The sequence below is a fragment of the Ruditapes philippinarum genome, unplaced genomic scaffold (assembly GCF_026571515.1).
Source record: "Ruditapes philippinarum isolate M1 unplaced genomic scaffold, ASM2657151v2 ctg2401_1_1_1_1, whole genome shotgun sequence".
Classification (NCBI taxonomy): domain Eukaryota; kingdom Metazoa; phylum Mollusca; class Bivalvia; order Venerida; family Veneridae; genus Ruditapes; species Ruditapes philippinarum.
In genome coordinates, this window is record NW_026852444.1 from 51388 (window position 1) to 73755 (window position 22368).

At 31.6% G+C, this 22368-nt stretch overlaps 3 protein-coding genes across 4 annotated transcripts in view; 1 reads left to right on the forward strand and 2 right to left on the reverse strand.

The window, feature by feature from the left end:
• LOC132760510 (peroxisomal targeting signal 1 receptor-like) overlaps positions 1–22368 on the forward strand; it is a 34082-nt gene that overhangs the window by 4451 nt on the left and 7263 nt on the right. The window lies entirely within an intron of this gene.
• Positions 942–20521, reverse strand: LOC132760477 (uncharacterized). Of its 2 annotated transcripts, XM_060752459.1 has the most exons (3): positions 20424–20521; positions 2578–3160; positions 942–2407 (listed from the first exon to the last, which is right to left on the reverse strand). In XM_060752459.1, the coding sequence occupies exons 2-3, from the start codon at positions 2916–2918 to the stop codon at positions 1057–1059; spliced, it is 1692 nt and encodes a 563-aa protein (XP_060608442.1). In that variant the 5' UTR covers positions 2919–3160; positions 20424–20521; the 3' UTR covers positions 942–1056. The 2 variants fall into 2 exon arrangements, with proteins under 2 accessions (XP_060608442.1, XP_060608449.1); XM_060752466.1 differs by lacking the exon at positions 20424–20521 and having other exon boundaries at positions 2578–3179.
• LOC132760492 (uncharacterized) lies at positions 17824–20430 on the reverse strand. Its single transcript, XM_060752479.1, has 2 exons — positions 19861–20430; positions 17824–19691 (listed from the first exon to the last, which is right to left on the reverse strand). Exons 1-2 carry the CDS (start codon positions 20199–20201, stop codon positions 18341–18343), a joined length of 1692 nt encoding a protein of 563 aa, XP_060608462.1. The 5' UTR covers positions 20202–20430; the 3' UTR covers positions 17824–18340.

Consider the following 22368-nt stretch of genomic DNA (forward strand, 5'->3'; position numbering starts at 1 on the left):
TTTATTTTTAAAGGTATCTACCTCAAATACTTATTCCTTATCATCAATTACATTTTATGTGACAATGTTCATAACTCTTGAAGCAATATTTACAGATTTATCTCTCTTTGAACTTAGGATTTTCTTTAAGAAATATAATAACTTCTTTACTTTTTAAGGTATCTACTTCAAACTTCAAATATATATTTCTTATCATTACACAAATGTTGTGTGACAAGGTCCATAACTCTAGCATGACTATTTCTAGAATTATTCCCCTTGATCTTGGAATTTATGTTAACAAATATTATTTTTTTACTATAATTTAATACATAATTATACATAATTGATTTTTCTTTCATAGTTTTTTCCTCCTTACTGCGTCCAGTATTTTATTAGTCGAGCTTTGCTGTCTCCTGTGACAGCTCTTGTTCTGTTATTTTCGAGAGGCGTACTGCTTTAAAGCCATCATTTATTCATTTTTATCTTAGATATTTGGTTTTGTGTGATTTACCCAACTTAATGCATTCTGGGGTTGAGGTAATGACTAAAGAGGATTTAAGAATAGAATTTTATTTCATTCATGCACAGAAGTATAAAAAAAGCCATTAAATGAAAATGAATATTACAACTAGTGTAACCACAATGTAACATGACATCATTGTGTTATTCAAACATCAAAATAGGCTAAATATTAGCATTGCACTACATGTATATGTGCATCAATAAAAGAAATACTCTTTTTTTTACTGTGTACCATTTTTATTTTTGGCATGTTATCAAATTTTTTTATCATTTTGCGTTAATGGTATATTTATAGAACTCGTTAAACTAAACAATATCAGCTTTCAAAATACTCGCATGATCTGATTTTTTCATATTGTTCAAACAATATAGTAGTTTTTTTGTAATATAACAAATAACAATTAAACCAGATGCATTCAAAAATGGGAATTCCAAAAGAAATTATCACCTATAATAAATAAAACATGTTATACTCTTTGCATACATTTTGAGAGAAAGGCATATATTTAAAAACATGTTTATTTTTCTTTTGTGAATCATTTGTTTTACTGATTAGATGTCAAACACTTCAATGTTGTCATCTGTATATCTACTAATACACATCTTTGTCATTTGTTGATTACAACAGACTGATGCAATTTTTTCTTTTTCACTATCAGCTTTTATAACCTCTCCTATCAGCTCACCATCACATGTAAACTGTAAAACATTATTGGACCCATATCCAGATACCAGCACACTACCTGCTTCAGTGAGATAACAACAGTTAGCCCACTTTAATTGTCCATCATTAAATGATGTAATAACCTGACCATTGTTGTCCAGTACTATCAGTCCATTATTGTGGTCAGCAACATAAATCCTAGTAGCATCCTTACTGACAGCTAGACTGTTTATGTTAGAGAACAACTTATGTCCTGATTGATCCTTACTGAACTGATTAAGTTTCCTACCTGACAATGTATACATATATACTGATGTGGAATAATCTGAAATATATAAATTATTGTTTGCATATGCAAGACCATAACATTCAAAATCAGTGTTAATCTTGTTTGTTGTTTTCATTTTTCTTTCTAGAGAAATGAAATGAACTTCCTTTTTTGATGGAACAGTTACTGCTACTTGTGTGTTATTGATCATACACACTTGCCATGGCTTTCCAGGTAGATCACAGTAGTCTGTGACAGTATAGTTGTAACTGTGTAACCGTTTAAGTTTGTTGTTGTTGTAATCAGCTAGAATTATTGTACCATCTTCCATACAGCAGGCACTCATGATATCACAACTGTTTTTATCCGACTTAACTTTTACATTATATGATTGATTTCCTTTAATCTGAAATAAATTGTCAGCAGTCTTTGTAGGTTTCTCTGATAGTATGCCTATGGTCTTCTTTTGTTCTAACTGTGTAAGAATTGTTCTGTCAGGTTGAAACTCTATGTCTCCTACTGTACTTTTTATTTTGGCATGCTCCATATATTTGTTGGCAACATTTGCAGCATCTTCTCCCATCTTCACATAAACAAACACTTCAGAATGATTTGTGTTTGTAGATGCTAATTTATCATTAGCTGATCTAATCCTGGACTTATTTGCTTGTAGCTGTTTTAAACCATCTTCGATTTTGTCTTCAAGACATTTGACTTTACTTTCTATCTCATCAATAGAACTTTTCTCCAGCTTGTCAAGTTGGTCATTGATTTCTTGACGGAATTTTCTGATATCAGCCAGTATTTCTGCTTTCCTCTTTAACAGTATTTGTTTATCCTGTTTAAATCTATCAGCTTGTTTTTCAAGGGTCTTGGCTATTTCCTTAAGTTTTGTTTGAAGTTCTCTCGATTCAGCTTGGTAAGTATTGTTTTGGATAAATTCTGGTATGTAGAATGTGTCATTACATAATCTGAAAAATAAGTTTGAACAGTTTATGAGGCTATGAGATGAGGTAGGAGATGATATTTTATTTAGTGTTATATATTTAAGATATTCTAAAAATATTATGTAAAGTACCTATATACTAAACATTCCATGTACTTACTTAAGAAATATCTTTGTTTAAATACTATAGTTTACCTGTGATCAACTGCCATACATGTAGAACAGCCAACATTATCATGGTTCTGACAGTACATATCAATGTGTTTATGACTGTGTCTGTCACATCTCTCTGCTGGTGCCCTTGGCAAAGCTTTGCTGGTTCCTGACTTAACTTGAGATTTATCCAATACCTTGTGACCAGCTAACACAGGCACTTTACTGTGAACTTTGACACAACTAACACAGAAATAATCGTGACAATCTACACAGTATTTTTCACCTTCAGTGTTCCTGCCTTCATTTCTACACATTGAACATAATACGTCAAATATTTCATCCGAAAGAATATCCGTATCAATTTCTCGACCTGTAGCCATTTTGTCTTTTTCTCGCCTACGCTTGGTAGCCTATCTATTTACATTGTAAAATGGATAAAATTGTCCCTATTTCTTTCACAGTTATTTAAAATTTAAACATTGATGTACTCTTTTATTAAGATAACTGAAAGCCTTAAGAATCTTCTACATTGAACTCCTGGAAAAATATCAATTTCTACATAATCTTTTTTTCATTGATTTAAATCCTCTCCTATTGCTTAATAGTATCAAAATGATTTAACCTACTTTGGGTTTAACTGCACAAAGTCTAACTTTATCTGGCGAAACATTATCTAAAGTTTATTCATATTCACTACAAAATTGTTAAACTTTAAGGTATATAAATATTAAAGTGTTTACATAGGGCTGGTTTAACATTTAAATCAATATAACACGGAAGAAAATATCTAACTGATAAAAATACTTCACTTGAAAAGCAAGTGGTGTACATATACATGTATATATTAATCATTTGTTGTTGTATTTAGGACACATTCAAAAAGGAGCTGTTGCAATATCAAAATTATTTATTTGTCAGAATTCAATTCATTAATTAGCTTTGATTGGCTATGAGTAGTTTTTGCTATTTTTAATGACTTATGTGAGAGCTTGTCCATTGAAAGTTTTAATTAGACCTCATTATCAAAGGAAGGCTGATACAAATATAGGAAAGTCTTTAAATTCAGATTTTTGAAATTATGCAAGTTGAAATATTTAAGTACTTTTATTTTATCTATTAGAAATATACTGGTTTCCTAGCAGTTTCCAATACAAAAAGCTGCCCTTTTTTACAAATTAGATAATCTGTCACTGGATGAGTACACAACTTTGACAGAACACTGTTAGGTACCTAATTTTCCAGCATTCAATATATTTGCAGACCACACAGAAAAGGTTGGACAAGTATATTTCTTTGACATTGCTTACTACTGGAACTGACTTATATTCAAAATGAAAAAGGTCTGAAAAAATTGCTATGAAATTTTTAATGAATGTGAGAAAAGGTGTTAAATTTCAGGCCAATATTGTTAAATTTCAGGCCCATATTCCAGTTAATAAGTAAAGTTAAGGACCAAAATGAAAGCATGGTAAATTTAAAAGAATCTTAGAAGTTGGCCTCAATTATTGCTCATAAGCTTTCAAACTGGAATTCTCCAAGTTTTGCCTATTTCTATATGTTGCAAGTCCTCTAAGGTAACTTTGAACAACAAGCCAAACTTCAGAACATATAAACCGCTGTACTATTTTAACTTCTGTGTTGCCTTGAAAACAAACATCTCTTTGATTTCACTCATAAAGTAACATATATACATACACTTTATCAGTAAAATATACTGTACTGGTTGAAAATGATAAAGGGTAGCGGAAAACGGCTAGAGCCTGATAACTGCTAGAAAACCTGAGTATGGATTTTATGTTCAAAGTTCTAAAAGAGGTCAGTTACAAAAAATCATCTGTTTAAAGGTTTGACGTTTAATGTATAACCAACACTGAAAAGCCTTTGACTCTATCTTAATCCATTGAGAAGTTGCAGCACTTTGAAATCAGTTTTGATGAAAAAATAGTAATTTTCGGCAATTTTGAGATGTCCCTCAATCATTGCCATGGTAACAGGAAATTTAAGATTGAGTATGCAGTTATAAAGGCGGGACCTTCATAGCAATCATTATCTATCTACCATCTACCATTGAATTTCATAGCAAGCACTGACTTCCAATGAAACCATTTATCTTGTACAGCAACCAGTGACATCTTATGTAACTGGTTTTTTGGTGTTTTTTTTTAATTTTCAAAAGCAACCAGTAATGTTTTTACATGTGCACTATTCCAGATACAAATATGAACTTTGTGATATCAGTTTAAGATTTAGATTTTATATCCGCTTTTGTTTATAGTTTTTAATATTACTTTTTCCATTGTCATGGAGAGTATTTATATTCAGGTGAGCGATATTAGGGCCATCATGGCCCTCTTGTTTTCATGGCCATGCCACCTTATTTGCCACAGAATGTTGTAACAAGGTTTTTAATAATTCTTACATGAAAAATGAAAACACAACGCGGCCCCAAAAATTTTGGGGAAAAAAATTAAAAAAAAAAATTCCCAAAAAAAATTTTAAACCATTAAAAAAAAGTTTAATTTTTTTGATAAGATAATTTAAAAAGTTTTAATTTTTAAATTTTAGGAGGGAGTATCTGGGTTTCAACACAAGCTTTAAAATTTAAAAAGAACCCGCGGCCATTTCTGCACTAAAAAAGGGAAAGTTTTTTTGTATGTTTTAAATTTTTATTTTCACCCCTTTTTTTTATGATCCATTAAGATTTTTTTTTAAGGTATATGTCCCCTTTTTCATTTTTTAAAGAGGGGTAAAATTTTATCTTTTTTTTTGCAGTTTCGCTCAGAACACAAGGGAAAGCATTTTAAAAACCCCGTGCCTTCAGGGTGAGGGATTTCATGAGTCTAAAAAAAAAATCGCCCAAAAGCTGGGACGGGTTTTTGGGGTAAAACATTAAAATATATATGTATACACATCCCGGACATTGGGTGTCGTCACAAAATTTTCAAAAAATATCCCACAACAATCAAAATTTTAAAAAATAAATTACAATTGCAATTGTGAATGGTTAACAAAAAAAAATAAATATTTCTCAATAAGGGGGCGGAGCCTTGTGGGTTTAAAAAGGGGTCAGCCCCTTCAAACCCCGGGGTCATTGGGGGTTTAAACCATCAGTACTTTTTTGGTTCCAGGGGGGACTTTAAAAGGGTTTAAATATGTTTAAAACCCAAATTTAATTTTAAAATTTTACTGTTGTCGTCATTCTAAGATAAAAAATCAAACAAAGAAATTTTTTACCCTTTTTCTAATTTTTTATTACTTATACTATTTAATGTTTTGAACCCCGAAAAAAGGTAACCTTCCCTAAAACCCTTGATTTTCACTGGGAGTCATTAACGAAAGAGTCACGGCTGCCCCACGCCTGTTTATAAAGGGTCAAACTTTTGGTTTAAAAAAAAACCCAAAAAAAATTCACACCCCGGACCCGAAAAAATTTGGGTCTCAACCTAGAGTTCACCCGTATTTTTGGGTTTCAAAATTTTCAGCAATCTCCCAAAAAGCCCAAAATTTAACTTTTTTCTCTGCCCCCTCATTAAATAAAGTTTACTTGTTTGTGATGGAGCGGGTGGGGGGGGGGTTAAGTTTTGGGGGTCGAGTGGGGGTTCCCAATCCCACTGAGGGTTAAAAAAATATAGTTTCCCTTTTGAAAAGCCCATTTAATAAATTAAAGGGGGGAAAATTAGTTTTCAGCCAGTTTTGCGAATTGGGTAAACCGGCAATTTTTTGTGATTCCCTCTTTCTTTTTACGTCAGAATAAAAAATGGAAAAATAAATTTTAAAAATACAGAAATGACAAGTGTTTCGATAAAAAGGGTTTCCCCCTGATCAATACTAAAATTTGTTTTATTTTTGCAGTTTTCTTTAAAAGGGTTGGGGAATAAAAGGGGCTTTTTATTTACCCCTTTTCGTGGGGTTTTCAAATTAAAACTTTAAGTTTTTTGTGAGCAAGGGTTGGGATTTCCAAAACTAAATTTAATGGAAAAAGAAAATTTACCAACCCCTTAAATTTAAAAACATAAAAGAATGAAACTTTCCCAAGGGCCCCTTTAAATCTAACAATTTATTTTTACAGAAAATTTTTGCTCTTTTCCCAATTAAAAAAAATTTTAAAATTATAAAAGGGTTTTTGTTTTTTTGTTTAAGGGACGAGAATTGTTTAGTACACTGCCCCAAATTGGGCAAACTTTTTTAAAGATACTAGTTTTCCCCCTTTTAAAATTTTTTTGATTTTGGTTAATTAACAAGACGTTCTGTTTCCTTTGGGTAATTTAATAAAATAGTATCCTGTTTTTGTTACAGTCATGAACATAAGCAGATACAGGATCTTTACATCAAATGCAGGCACGTACTGTGTCTCAGGGTGAGATAGATGCGGACGTACAGAGTGGTCTCGGAGTTTTGTTCAACTTGAGCGGAGAATACGATAAAGCTGTAGATTGTTTCTCAGCTGCGTTACAAGTCAGGCCAAAGGTATTTGTAACATTTGACAAGTTAAGTTATTGATTAAGCAGTGTACTTTTTTAAGGGTACAAAGCTATATCTTATGAAATATTCTCATAAAATTTAATGCAAAATGCAAATTTTTATTGTTTTTTGATAATTTTATTGCCATTTCGCAAAATGAGTTGTAACACAGAATTTCTCTGTTATTTAATACAAATGAATATTGAATGTTAACAGAATAAAATGTTCTGGAACAAATAATTATTCTGTTATTTAAAGTAGGGGTTTATCCATTTAGCAATTATTTCGTGCATTTGCCATTCATTTTGAAGGCAAAATTAAAGTCATCTTCCATATTTATTTCATACAAGCATTTTTGTAGTATTCTTTTTAAAAAGATCAAACAATATTTTTTGTTGCAGATATATAGCTTTATACACTTTAAAGAAAAGTTATGATCCCAAATGTATCTTCACTACCATGTATTGATAATGATAGATAATGGCTATAAATATCAGATGACACTGGCTTGACTTAACTGTTAAAACAAGAAATTTCAGAAATTTTAAATAGCAATTAACTTTGATAGCTGTGGTAAGTGATGGTTGTAAAAGGGGAATGCTATAATTGTTTTGATCAAAGACACACGGTTAATTGTTAGAAAAGCAGAAAATTAGAAATAGTCTATAGTTAATGTTATAATTTTTTCTATCAAAAACACCCTGGTATTGTTTTCTTATGGGTCTAGAGGGGGAAAATTTTAATTACCCCTTTTAAAACCTTTGTTGGGGTCCTATATTTTCCTTGGGACCAAAGCAGCCCAAATAGATAGAACTTTTGGCTTTTCAGTCAATCATATTTTAAAAATTTTCCCTATAGGGACAAATGGCTTATCCTATTTAAGTTTTTTTAAAATGTTAATCATATGAAATGGGGGTAAAATTATTTTTAAACTTTTTTTGTATGTCTTTTCTAGGATGCTTTCTAGGGAAAACCCGGGGTTGAAACCCGTTAGCAAATGGTAGTCGTATTAAAGGACGGGTAGACCGTATCAAAATCTTGCAATCTATCCCCCGGCTTTATCGTTCACGATTTTCCCCTTTTTTTTTTGTTTTGGCATGCTTTCCCTAGGGGCTCACAGGTATGTTATTTGCTGATATCCAACAAAAATCATATAAGAGTAAAAAATATAGACATGGAAATATGATCGTGAAAAATTTGAGATCGAAAATTTCATTCGTCTAGAATTTAAAAGAATTTGATGCAGGACAAGTAGAAAAATGTTGCCTCATCAATGACTGACATTTATTTATTTTATTTTTGGTTTATTTCAAATAAATGTACATGTATCTCCCAAAATTTGATAAGAATATAAAATATACATTGTATTTATAAAATAAAGATATAAAATTTAGTTATTATAACTCATTTACCATATCAATGGCTGGCATTTATTTATTTCATTTTGGTTGATTCAAATACATGTGTCTCCTTTAATTAAACTAGAATATCAATCATATAAGATATATATTATTAAAATGAAATACAGATATAAATTTAGTTCTATTATTCATCAGGGAGGGGGGTTTTTGAAAAAAAAAAAATGGCCGCATTTTCAAAGCTGCGTTAAGATGCAAAACAGAGCCCCCGGAAAAAGACCCCCAGTCTGTGGATTTTCACGGGAACATCGGGAAAGCCAATTTAGGCCCATCTCCCCCCGGGGGGGGGGCCGGAAAACCTCTACCAAAAAATGTGATAAAAAGACGTTGATGGACTTAATAACGATTTTTGGGATTGTTTAAAAATCTTAGGGATTTAAAAGATGGAAAGAAATTTTGATGTTTCAGTGATAAAAAATTTAAAGGGGCTAAAATTTATAACAGGCATGGCTTTTGGTTGTGTGTACACAGGGGTTTCAATTTCGCGTACGGGGGGAAGGACATCCTACAACATCGGGGGAAAGAAAATTTCCCTGTAAAAAAAAAGTAGTTCTAGTTTTTACAAAATGATGAAAATGCTTCAGATTAGTAGCGATTTTTAGATGCTGATTTTAACTGAGATACGTAGGAATTTGTTGACGAATTGGATTAAAGTGCTATGATTAATAGGAAAAGTAAAGAGAAAATATGCAACAGTATTTAAATCACAAGAGATTATTGTTAATGAGACTAGTTTTAATGTACCAACAAAGCTAGATGGTAACAAAGTCTGGAGTTAATTCTCAAATCTAGAAGTGATTATGCAAAAACAATGTGATAATTGTTATGGTAAAGGGAGGTAAATTCTGTAGGGAATGTTAACAAATGGTGTGACTACTCACTGATAATAACGCCGCACCCAATTATTCTGAAGAGAACAGTGATTGCCTGCCAGGTGTTTCTTAAATGATATTTTGATTAACAAAAATTAATGAACATATCATTTATTGATTTATGAATGATTGTTTTTGTTTTTACGTTTAATGTATTTTTAAATAAATTTTTTGATTTAGGAAAGGGTAAAATTTTATTTGATTGGGGTAAATTTGCTATTTTTTTCATCTCTGTCAAAAACTACTGGGTTTTTATTTTTAATGTTTTAAGTATTATTTTTTAGGAGCTTTACAAAAGTTTTTATTACCCACTTTTTGATGGAAAATAAAGTCACCCGAATGGCATCAGTTTCAATTCCCGAAGCTTTAAATTTGATTTTTAAACTTTTCACAATGGGGCCCTTTATCTGAGACCTAAAATTACTTGATTTTTTATTTTGTAGGGACGTTAATGTTGACTTGACACTTTGGAGAGGGTTTCCCGGTTTAATAAGTTTAAAAGGGCAAGGTGCCAATTTTTAAAATTTTGATTTTTTTTACTTTTTTTCCAGTTTTGTTATAGTTAGGTGTTTAAATTTAAAATTTTATTTAAAAACATTAAATCCAAATTTTAAAATTTAATTTTAGCATCAAATTTTTTAAATGAAATTGTTTGGAAAATATTTGATAAAAAAGTTTGTAAAAAGGGGCCCGAAAAATGGTTTTTAAAATTTTTAAAGGGGAAACATGCCTAGGTTTTTATTTCTAATTTTCAAAGAAAAATTTTTGGGAAAAAGTATTTAAAATAAAATATTTCCCGAAATGAAATAAAAAAATAATTTTCACATTAAAAAAAGGGAAAAGGGCAAAATTTACGTAAATTTTCCAAAAAAAAGTTTAAAGGTCTGCAGTAGAATATTGTTTATTTAAAATTTTTAAAAAACGACTATTTTTTATAAGGTTAAAAACATGTAATTTTTTAATTTAAAACCCATAACATTGGGGAATTTTATTTTAATTTTTTACTTTCTTAAATTTTAAATACTTTTTTCAAATTTGATTTACTTGACAATTGGAGGCATGTGGCATAAGTATACATACATACAGTGTTTACATTACTTCACTTGTTAACTTAGTAATTAGTTTGGGTTTTTTTTGACAATAATTAAAATTTTTGGTTAATGTGGTTAAATTGAACTCCCTTTAAAATCTTTCATAGATTTAGATTTTACTTGTCAGTTAAAATTGAAATAGTTGTGTATATTTTTGTTTGTTTTTAATTATCCCTGTGATTTTATTTGTTAATGATCAATCCTTAAGTGAGAAGTAAGTCCCCTTTAAAATGGAAATATTTTTTTTTGTAATCAGATAATTTTTGCAGGTTTTTATATTCTTGCCAAATTAAAGAGCATTGTACTATAAACTTTTTTATGGAAACTAACTTAATCCATATACATTATTGAAAAAGGAGTAACATTCTGGAAAGTTGTAATGTCTTGGAAGCATTGAAAACTACACAAAATCATAAAAGATTATTTTTTTTACAATGTACACCTTCAAACTCACAGGACACCTTGTTTATAACTTAGCGCATACCAATTAAATTGTCATGCTTTTTAATCTTGAAAAGTCTGTTTTTAATTCAAAGGGAGATCATTATTGCATACTAAAATTCTTTAAACCAAACAAATATAGTGGTTGGTTCTAGTGCACATTTATACTGGCGCACCATTCCTCTATACTTATATGAGGTCTAAGGACATACATGTAGGTCTGTTGTCATGGCAACAAGCATTTTTAAATAGAGTCAAAAAGGTTCATCTGCAGAAAAAAACTTTTTTTGTTGTGTGTATGTGTGTGTGTGTATGAATTTTGAATTCAGAAAGAATTGTTTTCATTTCTACTGTCAGATTTGCTCATACAATTTTGTGGCTTAATTACATGTATGTTAATTTTAAATAATTTTGTTTCATAGCTTCAGTCTACACATTATTTTGGTTTTGTACATGCATTTAGAAGTTCTGTGTCATAAAGGGTGAAAAAGAAACTTTTTTTGACATTTAAGGGCTTTAGAATTTTTTCGTGCGATTTAACTCATATGACATAAAGAGTCACATAATGTTTGTACCATGCCGACGAATTTTGTTATTCAAGCTCATTTGCTGTTGAAGATTTGTCATTTTTTCTGTTAAAATAATACAATATAGGGGATTATTTTGGATTTTTTATTTCTTTTGGACAAGGCATGATTGTGTATCTCTGTAAATACTCTCTCTCTCTCAGATTAGTTTAGTTTAGTACTGTCTTTTTAACAATATAATTCGTGAAATAAATCATGATTATGCAAATTTGGAACAAGACGTGTACCTATTTTCCTTCAGTTTTTACATTCCTGATTGTACATGCTTTGCTTATGAGTCGTCTCCTTTGATATTATGAAAATTGGAGAGATTCTGCATTATCTTTTTAAAATAAGCTCAACAAAGCTAAAACTTAAAATTTGAAAATCATACATAATCAACTGGAGAACTTAAAATGGAATAATTGAAAAAGATGATAAAGAAATATACTCAAAAATTAAATGACAAAAAAACAATATTTAAACAAAGGTTATTTAACCTTTAAAATTCTTTTCATGTTTTAGTGTTTTATTTCTTTGTTACAAAAAAAGCCTCAGTTGAGCTTCTTTTTACCAAAGATTATTTATTAAGATTATAGGATTTTGTTAAAGAATTCAAAACTTTTAAAAGCACTTTTTGACGAAAGACGAATCAGTATGTGTTTTTATGCATTCATTATATTAGATATTTTATTATTTGTTGATGGATTTTAGATTTCTTTATTTCATGATAATTTATTTGATAAATTGTTCATATTATATTTTGTATCAAAATACAAAAAAACAGAAAATAAATGGATAAGAAAATATACACATGTGTTATGTGTTAATATATATGTATACACCATATTTCTTCTGTGAGATTTATGAAGAAAGGGTTAACTTTGCATAATTTGACCTCTTTTTGGTAATTTATGTTGATGTAAAGTGCTGTTTGCAATGTGTCAATTACTTTCTTGGTTCTCTTCACAATATTTTACTTTTCAATACATCTCCAAAATTTTCTTGAAAGTTAACATTTATTTGGTTTTATTTGAAGGCGTTCTGCTTTAACCCATTACTTCATAAGCATTTTGTGAAAAATGGCTATTATCATTGAAAGTCTCCCTCTACAAGTTCAAATTTATAAAAAAAACTATAAAAACTGCCTCAATACTAAATCAAAATTATCAAAAATGTTGACTGCACAATTGCCTTTGTAACAACATGCTCAGTCTTAAATTTCATGTTACCATGGCAACGAGGGGACATCTCAAAATTTAAAAAAAAATCACTGTTTTGCGCTGATTATTTCCATCAAAACTGATTGCAAAGTGCTGCAACTTCTCAATGGATTGAGATAGTCAAAGGCTTTTCAACGTTGGTTACATGTTACCTTATGATCGAGCTGGGGTCATTTCTAGCCTCTCACAAATCTCAAAATTTTCTTTTGGCACCTTAGACATTCTACATGGGCAGTTTACTACAGGAAATGAGGGAGATAGAGGGCGCTGGACATTCTATACCACAAAGATATAACAGTTTTACTACAATAGCCTCTAAGTATTATTATCTTTTTGGAGGGTTCCGACCAAATGTGGAGGGTTTCGACTGGAAATTGCTGGTTCCTCATGGCTCCCAACTATGACATTTTTGGTAAAAAGTTTGTATGTTCTTTTTTATTTTTCAAAAAGAATTATATATACTAATATTTCTTTTTCATTGATGTCTGAAAAGAGTGTAATAAAGTATTTGAATAAACTAGGTTCAAAACAAATCCACTGGTCTGGATGGTATTCCTTCACGTTTTGTAAAGAGATAGCGCATCTATTATTGCCTTTCCTTTAACACACATTATTAATCTGTCATTGATACAAGGCATAGTACCAGATGATTTGAAGGCAGCAAGAGTTGTTCCTCTTTACGAAAAGAATGATAAAACTGAAGTTGGCAAATACAGGCCTGTTTCCATATTAAGCATTGTTTCTAAAAATTTTGAAAGGGTTGTTTATGATCAGATTTCTTCCTATCTTAGGAATTGCTAACTGTTATGCAGGTCCGATCTCAAACCGCAAGTGACGTAGAGATATCCCTATGTAAATTGTTGATAGTTCATGATAACGATATAAAACTGTGTTTCTCGAAATACGATTTGAATTTACGTACATATTGTGTATGAACTATATAAAAAATCGTTGATGTTGATCCGTTAACAGCCACCAACAAATCACTTTTTATCTCCAAAAACGACTACAAACTTGACAATCCTTGTATGATTTTCATCTTATAAAGTGAGTTAATTAAGCAAAAAATAAACACTACTTACATGATTAAATACCCAACATAAGAGCTTATATTATTATATGTTTTTTCATACTCATATTTACAATAATTTTGCTTGACTTAAAAAGTTACCCCGTACTTCACTTCAGTGTTTGTTATATTTTCTAGTCCTTCGGGATCATTGATGCCAGCACTATTAAATGTTGAGAATTGAGTAGCGCCCAAGCTGTTGCTAGGAGGCGTGAGGGATGTTGCACTTATTCATTATCCCTCATGTATAGACTCAATCAATCCGAGTCAGCAATTCTTATGTAATTTTGTTGTGATTAATGCTTCCGAGGGATCACTTTGTTTCCAGAATTTTGTACTTCACAACAGTAGGTGTCAAGTGCCGTGTGGCAGCCGTAAAAAGTTGCCCCGTACTTCACTTTAGTGTTTGTTATATTTTCTGGTCCTTCGGGATCATTGATGCCAGCACTATTAAATGTTGAGAATTGAGTACCGCTCAAGCCAGTGCTTGGGGCGTGAGTGATGTTGCACTTATTCATTATCCCTCATGTACAGACTCAATCAAACTGTGTCTGCAATTCTTATGTAATTTTGTTGTGATTAATGCTTCCGAGGTGTCAAGTGCCGTGTGGCAGCCGTAAAAAGTTGCACCGTACTTCACTTCAGTGTTTGTTATATTTTCTGGTCCTTCGGGATCATTGATGCCAGCTCTATTAAATGTTGAGAATTGAGTACCGCTCAAGCCGGTGCTTGGGGCGTGAGTGATGTTGCACTTATTCATGATCCCTCATGTACAGACTCAATCAAACTGAGTCTGCAATTCTTATGTAATTTTGTTGTGATTAATGCTTCCGAGGGATCACTTTGTTTCCAGAATTTTGTACTTCACAACAGTAGGTGTCAAATGCTTAGTGGCAGCCGTAAAAAGTTGCCCCGTACTTCACTTCAGTGTTTGTTATATTTTCTGGTCCTTCGGGATCATTGATGCCAGCACTATTATGTGTTGAGACTTGAGTACCGCTCAAGCCGGTGCTAGGGGGCGTGAAGGATGTTGCACTTATACATTATCTCTCATGTACAGACTCAATCAAACCGAGTCTGCAAGTCTGTGATTAATGCTTCAGAGCCAGAATTTTGACTTAACTGCATTCTTTGCTGTTTGATAACTCAGTTTTATTACCTTGACTATTCTTAGAATAGGGAGGGAGACGTATTGTACTCACCTAGGCATCCGCATACTTCGTACGTCATACTTTGTTAAAGTTTTACTTGCAAGCTGGTATCTCAAAAACTACTGAAGAGAATGGGTTGAAACTTCACATACTCATTTAAGAGCATAATAGGAGGTCATTTCCTTAGGTCCATAACTCTAACTTAGATTTTGTTATACAAAAAATAAATATTTCAGTCCATAAATAAAATTTTATTAGATCTTATATTCATGGATTGACCTGTCCACAAAAACCACATAGATTAATGCCCCACATACTGATTTTGAAAGAAGTCTGTGGTTTTTATCTCCAATATTTATTTTTTGATAAGGACAAGCTATTCCAAACTAATCCAGTGAAAGTTAGTTAATTTTCATTGTTATCCTCCACAGGAATACAAGTTTGAAGAAGACGACCCATTGATAAATCACCCAGATCCGTTCCAAGCTGGTCTTGAGAAGTTAGTTGAAACAAGGGGATACATACCAAATGCTGCATTATTGTTTGAAGCTGCTGTGAAAAAAGATGAAAGTCATGCTGAGGTAATGTGAACTTGAAATATTTTTATAAGTTTTAAGATCAGTTATTTTGAGTATATATTCACCCTTGCATTGTGGTTAGCGCAACGCCTAAACATTATTTTGCAAAAATAAAAGTCATTCTGTAATGTAAAATTGAAATATTTTTAAGGAAGCTCCACTGACCTGGTAAAAAACACCTCAAAACAAAAAAAATGAAATTCTTGCATAAATCAATTAAGACACTTAAAATAGAAAAGTCTGCAAAAGATCATAAAGAAATATAGAGTAGAATTGAAGTTTGAAAAAAAAATTATCCTGGTTTGAGAAAAAAGCAGTGAAACACTTTTCATTATTTAGTCATTTTGCATGAATAAAGTGGTTAATTGGGGAAAAAAGAAATGACTGAATGATCTTAAATTTTTATCTCACCTGTCACAAAGTGACAAGGTGAGCTTTTGTGAGGGCTTTTCGTCATTGATTTTCCTTATATGTATTTAGTAAAAATATATAATAAAAACTTTAAAAATCTACATTTAAAAAACCCCAAAAGATAGCGCTTTGATATTTGGCATGAAACATCTATTAGTGGGTGTTTACCAAGCTTGTTCAAATAAAGTCCTGGGGTCAAAATTATTCTTGTTCATGGAGATGTTTTATATTCAGGTGAGTGATTTCACGGCCATCATGGCTCTGTTGTAAAAATAACATTTCTCTCAGGTTAAAAGTGCATAACTGAAATTACACCCAAGGTGGAGCTCTATTACCTGTACAGTGTATTGTGTTTCACAAAGTGACATGGTGAGCTTTTGTGATCGCTTTTCTTCCTGTGTTCGGCCGGCGTCCCTCTGTGCATAAAATTTAACTTTAAACCACATCTCCTCATAATCCGCTAAGCCAGTTTCATCCAGAAACTTAAATAATCTCCTTTTAAAAACCCAATGAGCTTACATGTTAAGCATGAAACATCTTCTAATGTGTGTCTACCGAAAACCCAAATGAACAAGTATTCTGACCCAGGTGACCTATTTAGGGCCATAATAGCCCTTTTGTATGATACTTTAAAGCAATGTTTACCACCATTAAATGTATTGCTTCATACTTAATCGAGTTCAAAGGTCAAGATTACACTTACAGCTAATTGCTATGCATATCTTTTAGGCCCACATGTCCATCAAAAGCTTTTGACAGGTATCTTTTGCAACAATATTGACCTAGTTCTTCTTTAATTAATCTACTGCGTTACTAACACAGTAGAAAATAAATCATTCAGCATGGTCACGTGTCACAGTCCAAAGGTTCAGGAAAATCCCTGGAGGGTCATATATAAATGTTTGTTAACCCTTTCCCTCATGAGCATATTGTGAAAAATGGCCGTTTTCATTGAAAAGCCTCCTGTAACAAGTTCAAACAGCTATGAAACTATGAAAAATACTCCAATACTAATCAAACTTGGCACAAATGTTGACTGGACCATTGCCTTTGTAATGACATGCTCTTTTTTTAGTCTTAAATTTCCTGTTACCATAGCAACGAGGGGCCGTCTCCAATTGCCAAAAATCACTATTTGTCTTGATTTTTTCCATCAAAATTTATTTCAAAGTGCTGCAACTTCTCAAGGGATTGAGATAGAGTCAAACGCTTTTCAGCGTTGGTTACATGTTACCTTATGATCGACCTGGGGCCATTTTTAGCCTCTCACAAGTCCAAAATTTTCTTGGTGATGAGGGGGACTACCGCCCCCCTTCAAACCCCCCCCCGAACAGAAGAGATATCTTTTTTTAGCAACATTTCTCAAACGAAAACATGTGTTTGGGGCCCAAATAGGACATTTTTTCACTATTTGAGGCCTAAAAGAGGGTGGGGGGGCGAAAGTGCGTTGTTTCGCGTATATATGAGGTATAGGGTTAATGTATGTGTAAGCCGTAATCATATTTCAAGCTAAAGTTTTAATTGTTATATTGGTTATTAGATATATTATATGATTAATCAAGTATAACTTTTATAATCACAAACTATTACAAATAGCAAAACCAAAGTAATTTATTCGTTTCCCTCTATGTTCGATACGATCTTGATTCCATGTGTTCCTGATCACAGGTGGCAATATTGTCCTGTACCATCACATAGTACTAGGAAAATGAATGAAAGAACTCCATACTTTAATAAAAGAGGGTATATCCCATTGGGGGGAAAGCGAACTGTTAGTTTTCAGAGCAAAAATGTTAAACTATCAACATTTTAAAGTGTCACTCCGATTTCTTTCAACTAGGTATTTTGAAAAATTAGTAAGACCGTAGTTTTTCTGTCATCTTCTGGAGGCATGCTGCTTTAAAGCCATCATTTATTTACTTTTATCTTAGATATTTGGTTTTTGCATGATTTACCCAACATTATGCATTCTGGGGTTGAGGTAATGACTAAAGAGGATTTAAGAATAGAATTTTATTTCATTCATGCACAGAAGTATAAAAAAGCCATTAAATGAAAATGAATATTACAATAGTGTAACCACAATGTAACATGACATCATTGTTAACTTCAAACATCAAAATAGGCTAATTATTAGTATTGCACTACATGTATATATGCATCAATGAAAAGAATGATTTCTTTTTACTGTATATCATTTTTATTTTTAGCATGTTATAAAGAAAAATTTATTATTTTGTGTTTATTTCTAAATTTATAGAACTTGTTAAACTAAACAATACTATGCTTGCCAAATATTCTTATGATATGATTCTTTCATATTGTTCACACAATTCAGTAGTTGTTTTTTTGTAATATAACAAATAATAATTAAACCAGATGCATTCAAAAATGGATATTCCAAAAGAAATTATCACCTATAATAAATAAAACATGTTACACTCTTTGCATACATTTTGAGAGAAAGGCATATATTTAAAAACATGTTTATTTTTCTTTTGTGAATCATTTGTTTTACTGATTAGATGTCAAACACTTCAATGTTGTCATCTGTATATCTACTAATACACATCTTTGTCATTTGTTGATTACAACAGACTGATATAATTCCCATTTTTTCACTACCAGCTTTAGTAACCTCTCCTATCAGCTCACCATCACATGTAAACTGTAAAACATTATTGGAGTCATATCCAGATACCAGCAAACTGCCTGCTTCAGTGAGGTAACAACATTTAGCCCCCTTTAATTGCCCATCATTAAATGTTGTAATAACCAGACCATTGTTGTCCAGTACTATCAGTCCATTATTGCTGTCAGCAACATAAATCCTATTGGCATCCTTACTAACAGCTAAACTATACATGTAAGAGAACAACTTATGTCCTGATTGATCCTTGCTGAACTGATTAAGTTTCCTACCTGACAATGTATACATATATACTGATGTGCTCCTATCTGAAATATATAAATTATTGTTTGCATATGCAAGGCCATAACATGGAAAATCTGTGTTAATCTTGTTTGTTGTTTTCATATTTCTTTCTAGAGAAATGAAATGAACTTCCTGTTTGTATGGAACAGTAACTGCTACTTGTGTGTTATTGATCATACATACATGCCATGGATTTCCAGGTAGATCACAGTAGTCTGTGACAGTATAGTTGTAACTATGTAAACGTTTAAGTTTCATGTTGTTGTAATCAGCAAGAATTATTGTATCATCTTCCATACAGCAGGCACTCTTGATATAACAAACATTTTCATCCGAATTAACTTTTACATCATATGATTGATTTCCTTTAATCTGAAATAAATTGTCAGCAGTCTTTGTAGGTTTCTCTGATAGTGTGCCTATGGTTTTCTTTTGTTCTAACTGTGTAAGAATTGTTCTGTCAGGTTGAAACTCTATGTTTCCTACTGTACTTTTTATTTTCGCATGTTCCATATATTTGGTGGCAACATTTGCAGCATCTTCTCCCATCTTCACATAAACAAACACTTCAGAATAATTTGTGTTTGTAGATGTTAACTTATTATTAGCTGATCTAATCCTGGACTTATTTGCTTGTAGCTGTTTTAAGCTATCCTCGATTTTGTCTTCAAGACATTTGACTTTACTTTCTATCTCATCAATAGAACTTTTCTCCAGCTTGTCAAGATGGTCATTGATCTCTTGTCTGAATTTTCTGATATCAGCCAGTATTTCTACTTTCCTCTTTAATAGCCTTTGTTTATCCTGTTTAAATCTATCTGCTTGTTTTTCAAGGGTCTTGCCTATTTCCTTGAGTTTTGTTTGAATGTCTCTCGATTCTACTTGGTAAGTATTGTTTTGGATAAATTCTGGTATGTAGAATGTGTCCTTACATAATCTGAAAAATAAGTTCAAACAGTTTATGAGGCTATGAGATGACAGAGGAGATGATATTTTATTTAGTGTTGTATATTAAAGATAGTCTAAGAATATTATGTAAAGTACCTATATAGTAAATATTCCATATACTTTCTTAAAAATATCTTTGTTTAAATACTATAGTTTACCTGTGATCAACTGCCATACATGTAGAACAGCCAACATTATCATGGTTCTGACAGTACATATCAATGTGTTTATGACTGTGTCTGTCACATCTCTCTGCTGGTGCCCTTGGCAAAGCTTTACTGGTTCCTGACTTGACTTGAGATTTATCCAATACCTTGTGACCAGCACATAAAGGCACTTTACTGTGAACTTTGACACAACTAACACAAAAATAATCGTGACAATCTACACAGTATTTTTCACCTTCAGTGTTCCTGCCTTCATTTCTACACATTGAACATAATACGTCAAATATTTCATCCGAAAGATTATCCGAATCAATTTGTCGACCTGTAGCCATTTTCTCTTTTCCTGACTATGTTTGTTAGTTGATCTATTTACATAGTATAATCGATAAAAATGTCTCTATTTCTTTCACAGTTATTTTAACTCTATAATTAAGATAACTGAAAGCCTTAAGAATCTTCTACATTGTACTCCTGGAAAAATATCAATTTCTACATTTTTTTTTTCATTGATATAAATCCTCTCCTATTGCTAAATAATGTCTAAATGATTTGACCTACTTTGGGTTTAACTTATCAAAGCTGCCCTTATACCTCCTTGCACAAAGTCTAACTTTATCTGGTGAAACATTATCTAAAGTTTATTCATATTCACTTCAAAATTGTTAAACTTTAAGGTATATAAATAATAAAGTGTTTACATAGGGCTGGTTTAACATTTAAATCAATATAACACAGAAGAAAATATCTAACTGATAAAAATACTTCACTTGAAAAGCAAGTGGTGTACATTTACATGTATATATTAGTCGTTTGTTGTTGTATTTAAGACACATTCAAAAATGAGCTGTTGCAATATCAAAATTACTTATTTGTCAGAATTCAATCATTAATTAGCTTTGATTGGCTATGAGTAGTTTTTGCTATTTATAAATACGACTAATGTCAGAGCTTGTCCTTTGAAAGTTTTAATTAGACCTCATTATCAAAGAAAGGCTGATACAAATATAGGAAAGTCTTTAAATTCAGATTTTAGAAATTATGCAAGTTAAAATATTTAAGAACTTTTATTTTTATAATTTTTATCTATTAGAAATATACTAGTTTTCTAGCAGTTTCCAATACAAAAAGCTGCCCTTTTTTACAAATTAGATAATCTGTCACTGGATGAGTACACAACTTTGACAGAACACAGTTAGGTATCTTATTTTCCAGCATTCAATATATTTGCAGACCACACAGAAAAGGTTGGACAAGTATATTTCTTTGACATTGCTTACTACTGGAACTGAGTTATATTCAAAATGAAAAAGGTCTGAAAAAAACTGTTATGACATTTTTAATGAATGTGAGAAAAGGTGTTAAATTTCAGGCCAATATTGTTAAATTTCAGGCCCATATACCAGTTAATAAGTAAAGTTAAGGACCAAAATGAAAGCATTAGAAGTTGGCCTCAATTATTGCACATAAGCTTTCAAACTGGAATTTTCCAAGTTTTGCCTTTTTCTATATGTTGCAAGTCCTCTAAGGTAACTTTGAACAACAGGCCAAACTTCAGAACATATAAACCGCTGTACTATTTTAACTTCTGTGTTGCCAAACATATCTTTGATTTCATAAAGTAACACATATACTCTATAAGTCAAGATATACTGTACTGGTTGAAAATGATAAAGGGTAGCGGAAAACCACTAGAGTCTGGTAACTGCTAGGAAACCAGTATGGAGTTCTAAAAGAGGTCAGGTAAAAAAAATCATCTGTTTAAAGGTTTGACCTTTAAACGTGTAACCAACCTTGAAAAGCCCTTGACTCTATTTCAATCCATTGAGAAGTTGCAGCACTTTGAAATCAGTTTTGATGGAAACATAGTGATTTTAGCAATTTCGAGATTTCCCTTCATTGTCATGGTAACAGGAAATTTAAGATTGAGTATATCATTATGGTTACAAAGGCTATGGTCGAGTCATAGTAGTTTCATAGCAGACATTTACTTTATAGTACTGTAAAATTTCATAGCAACCAGGGTCTTCCATAGCAAACATTATCTATCTACCATCTACCATTGAATTTCATAGCAAGCACTGACTTCCAATGTAACCATTTATCTTGTACAGCAACCAGTGGATTGTACAGCATCATTGATTTTCCCTATATGCATATAGTAAAAACTTAAAAAATCTTCTTTAAAGAACCCAAAGAGCTAGAGCTTAGATATTTAGCATGAAACATCTTCTAATGGGTGTTTAGCAAGTTAGTTCAAATAAAAGCCCTAGGGTCAAAATTGGCCCTGCCCAAGGGGGTCATTGAAAGAACTTAAAAAATCTTCTTTTAAAGAACCAAAAGAGCTAGAGCTAAGATATTTAGCATGAAACATCTTCTGATGGATGTCTACCAAGATTGTTCAAATAAAAGCCCTGGGGTCAAAATTGGCCCCGTCCCAGGGGGTCATTGATTTTCCCTATATACATATAGTAAAAACTTAAAAAACTTCTTTTAAAGAAC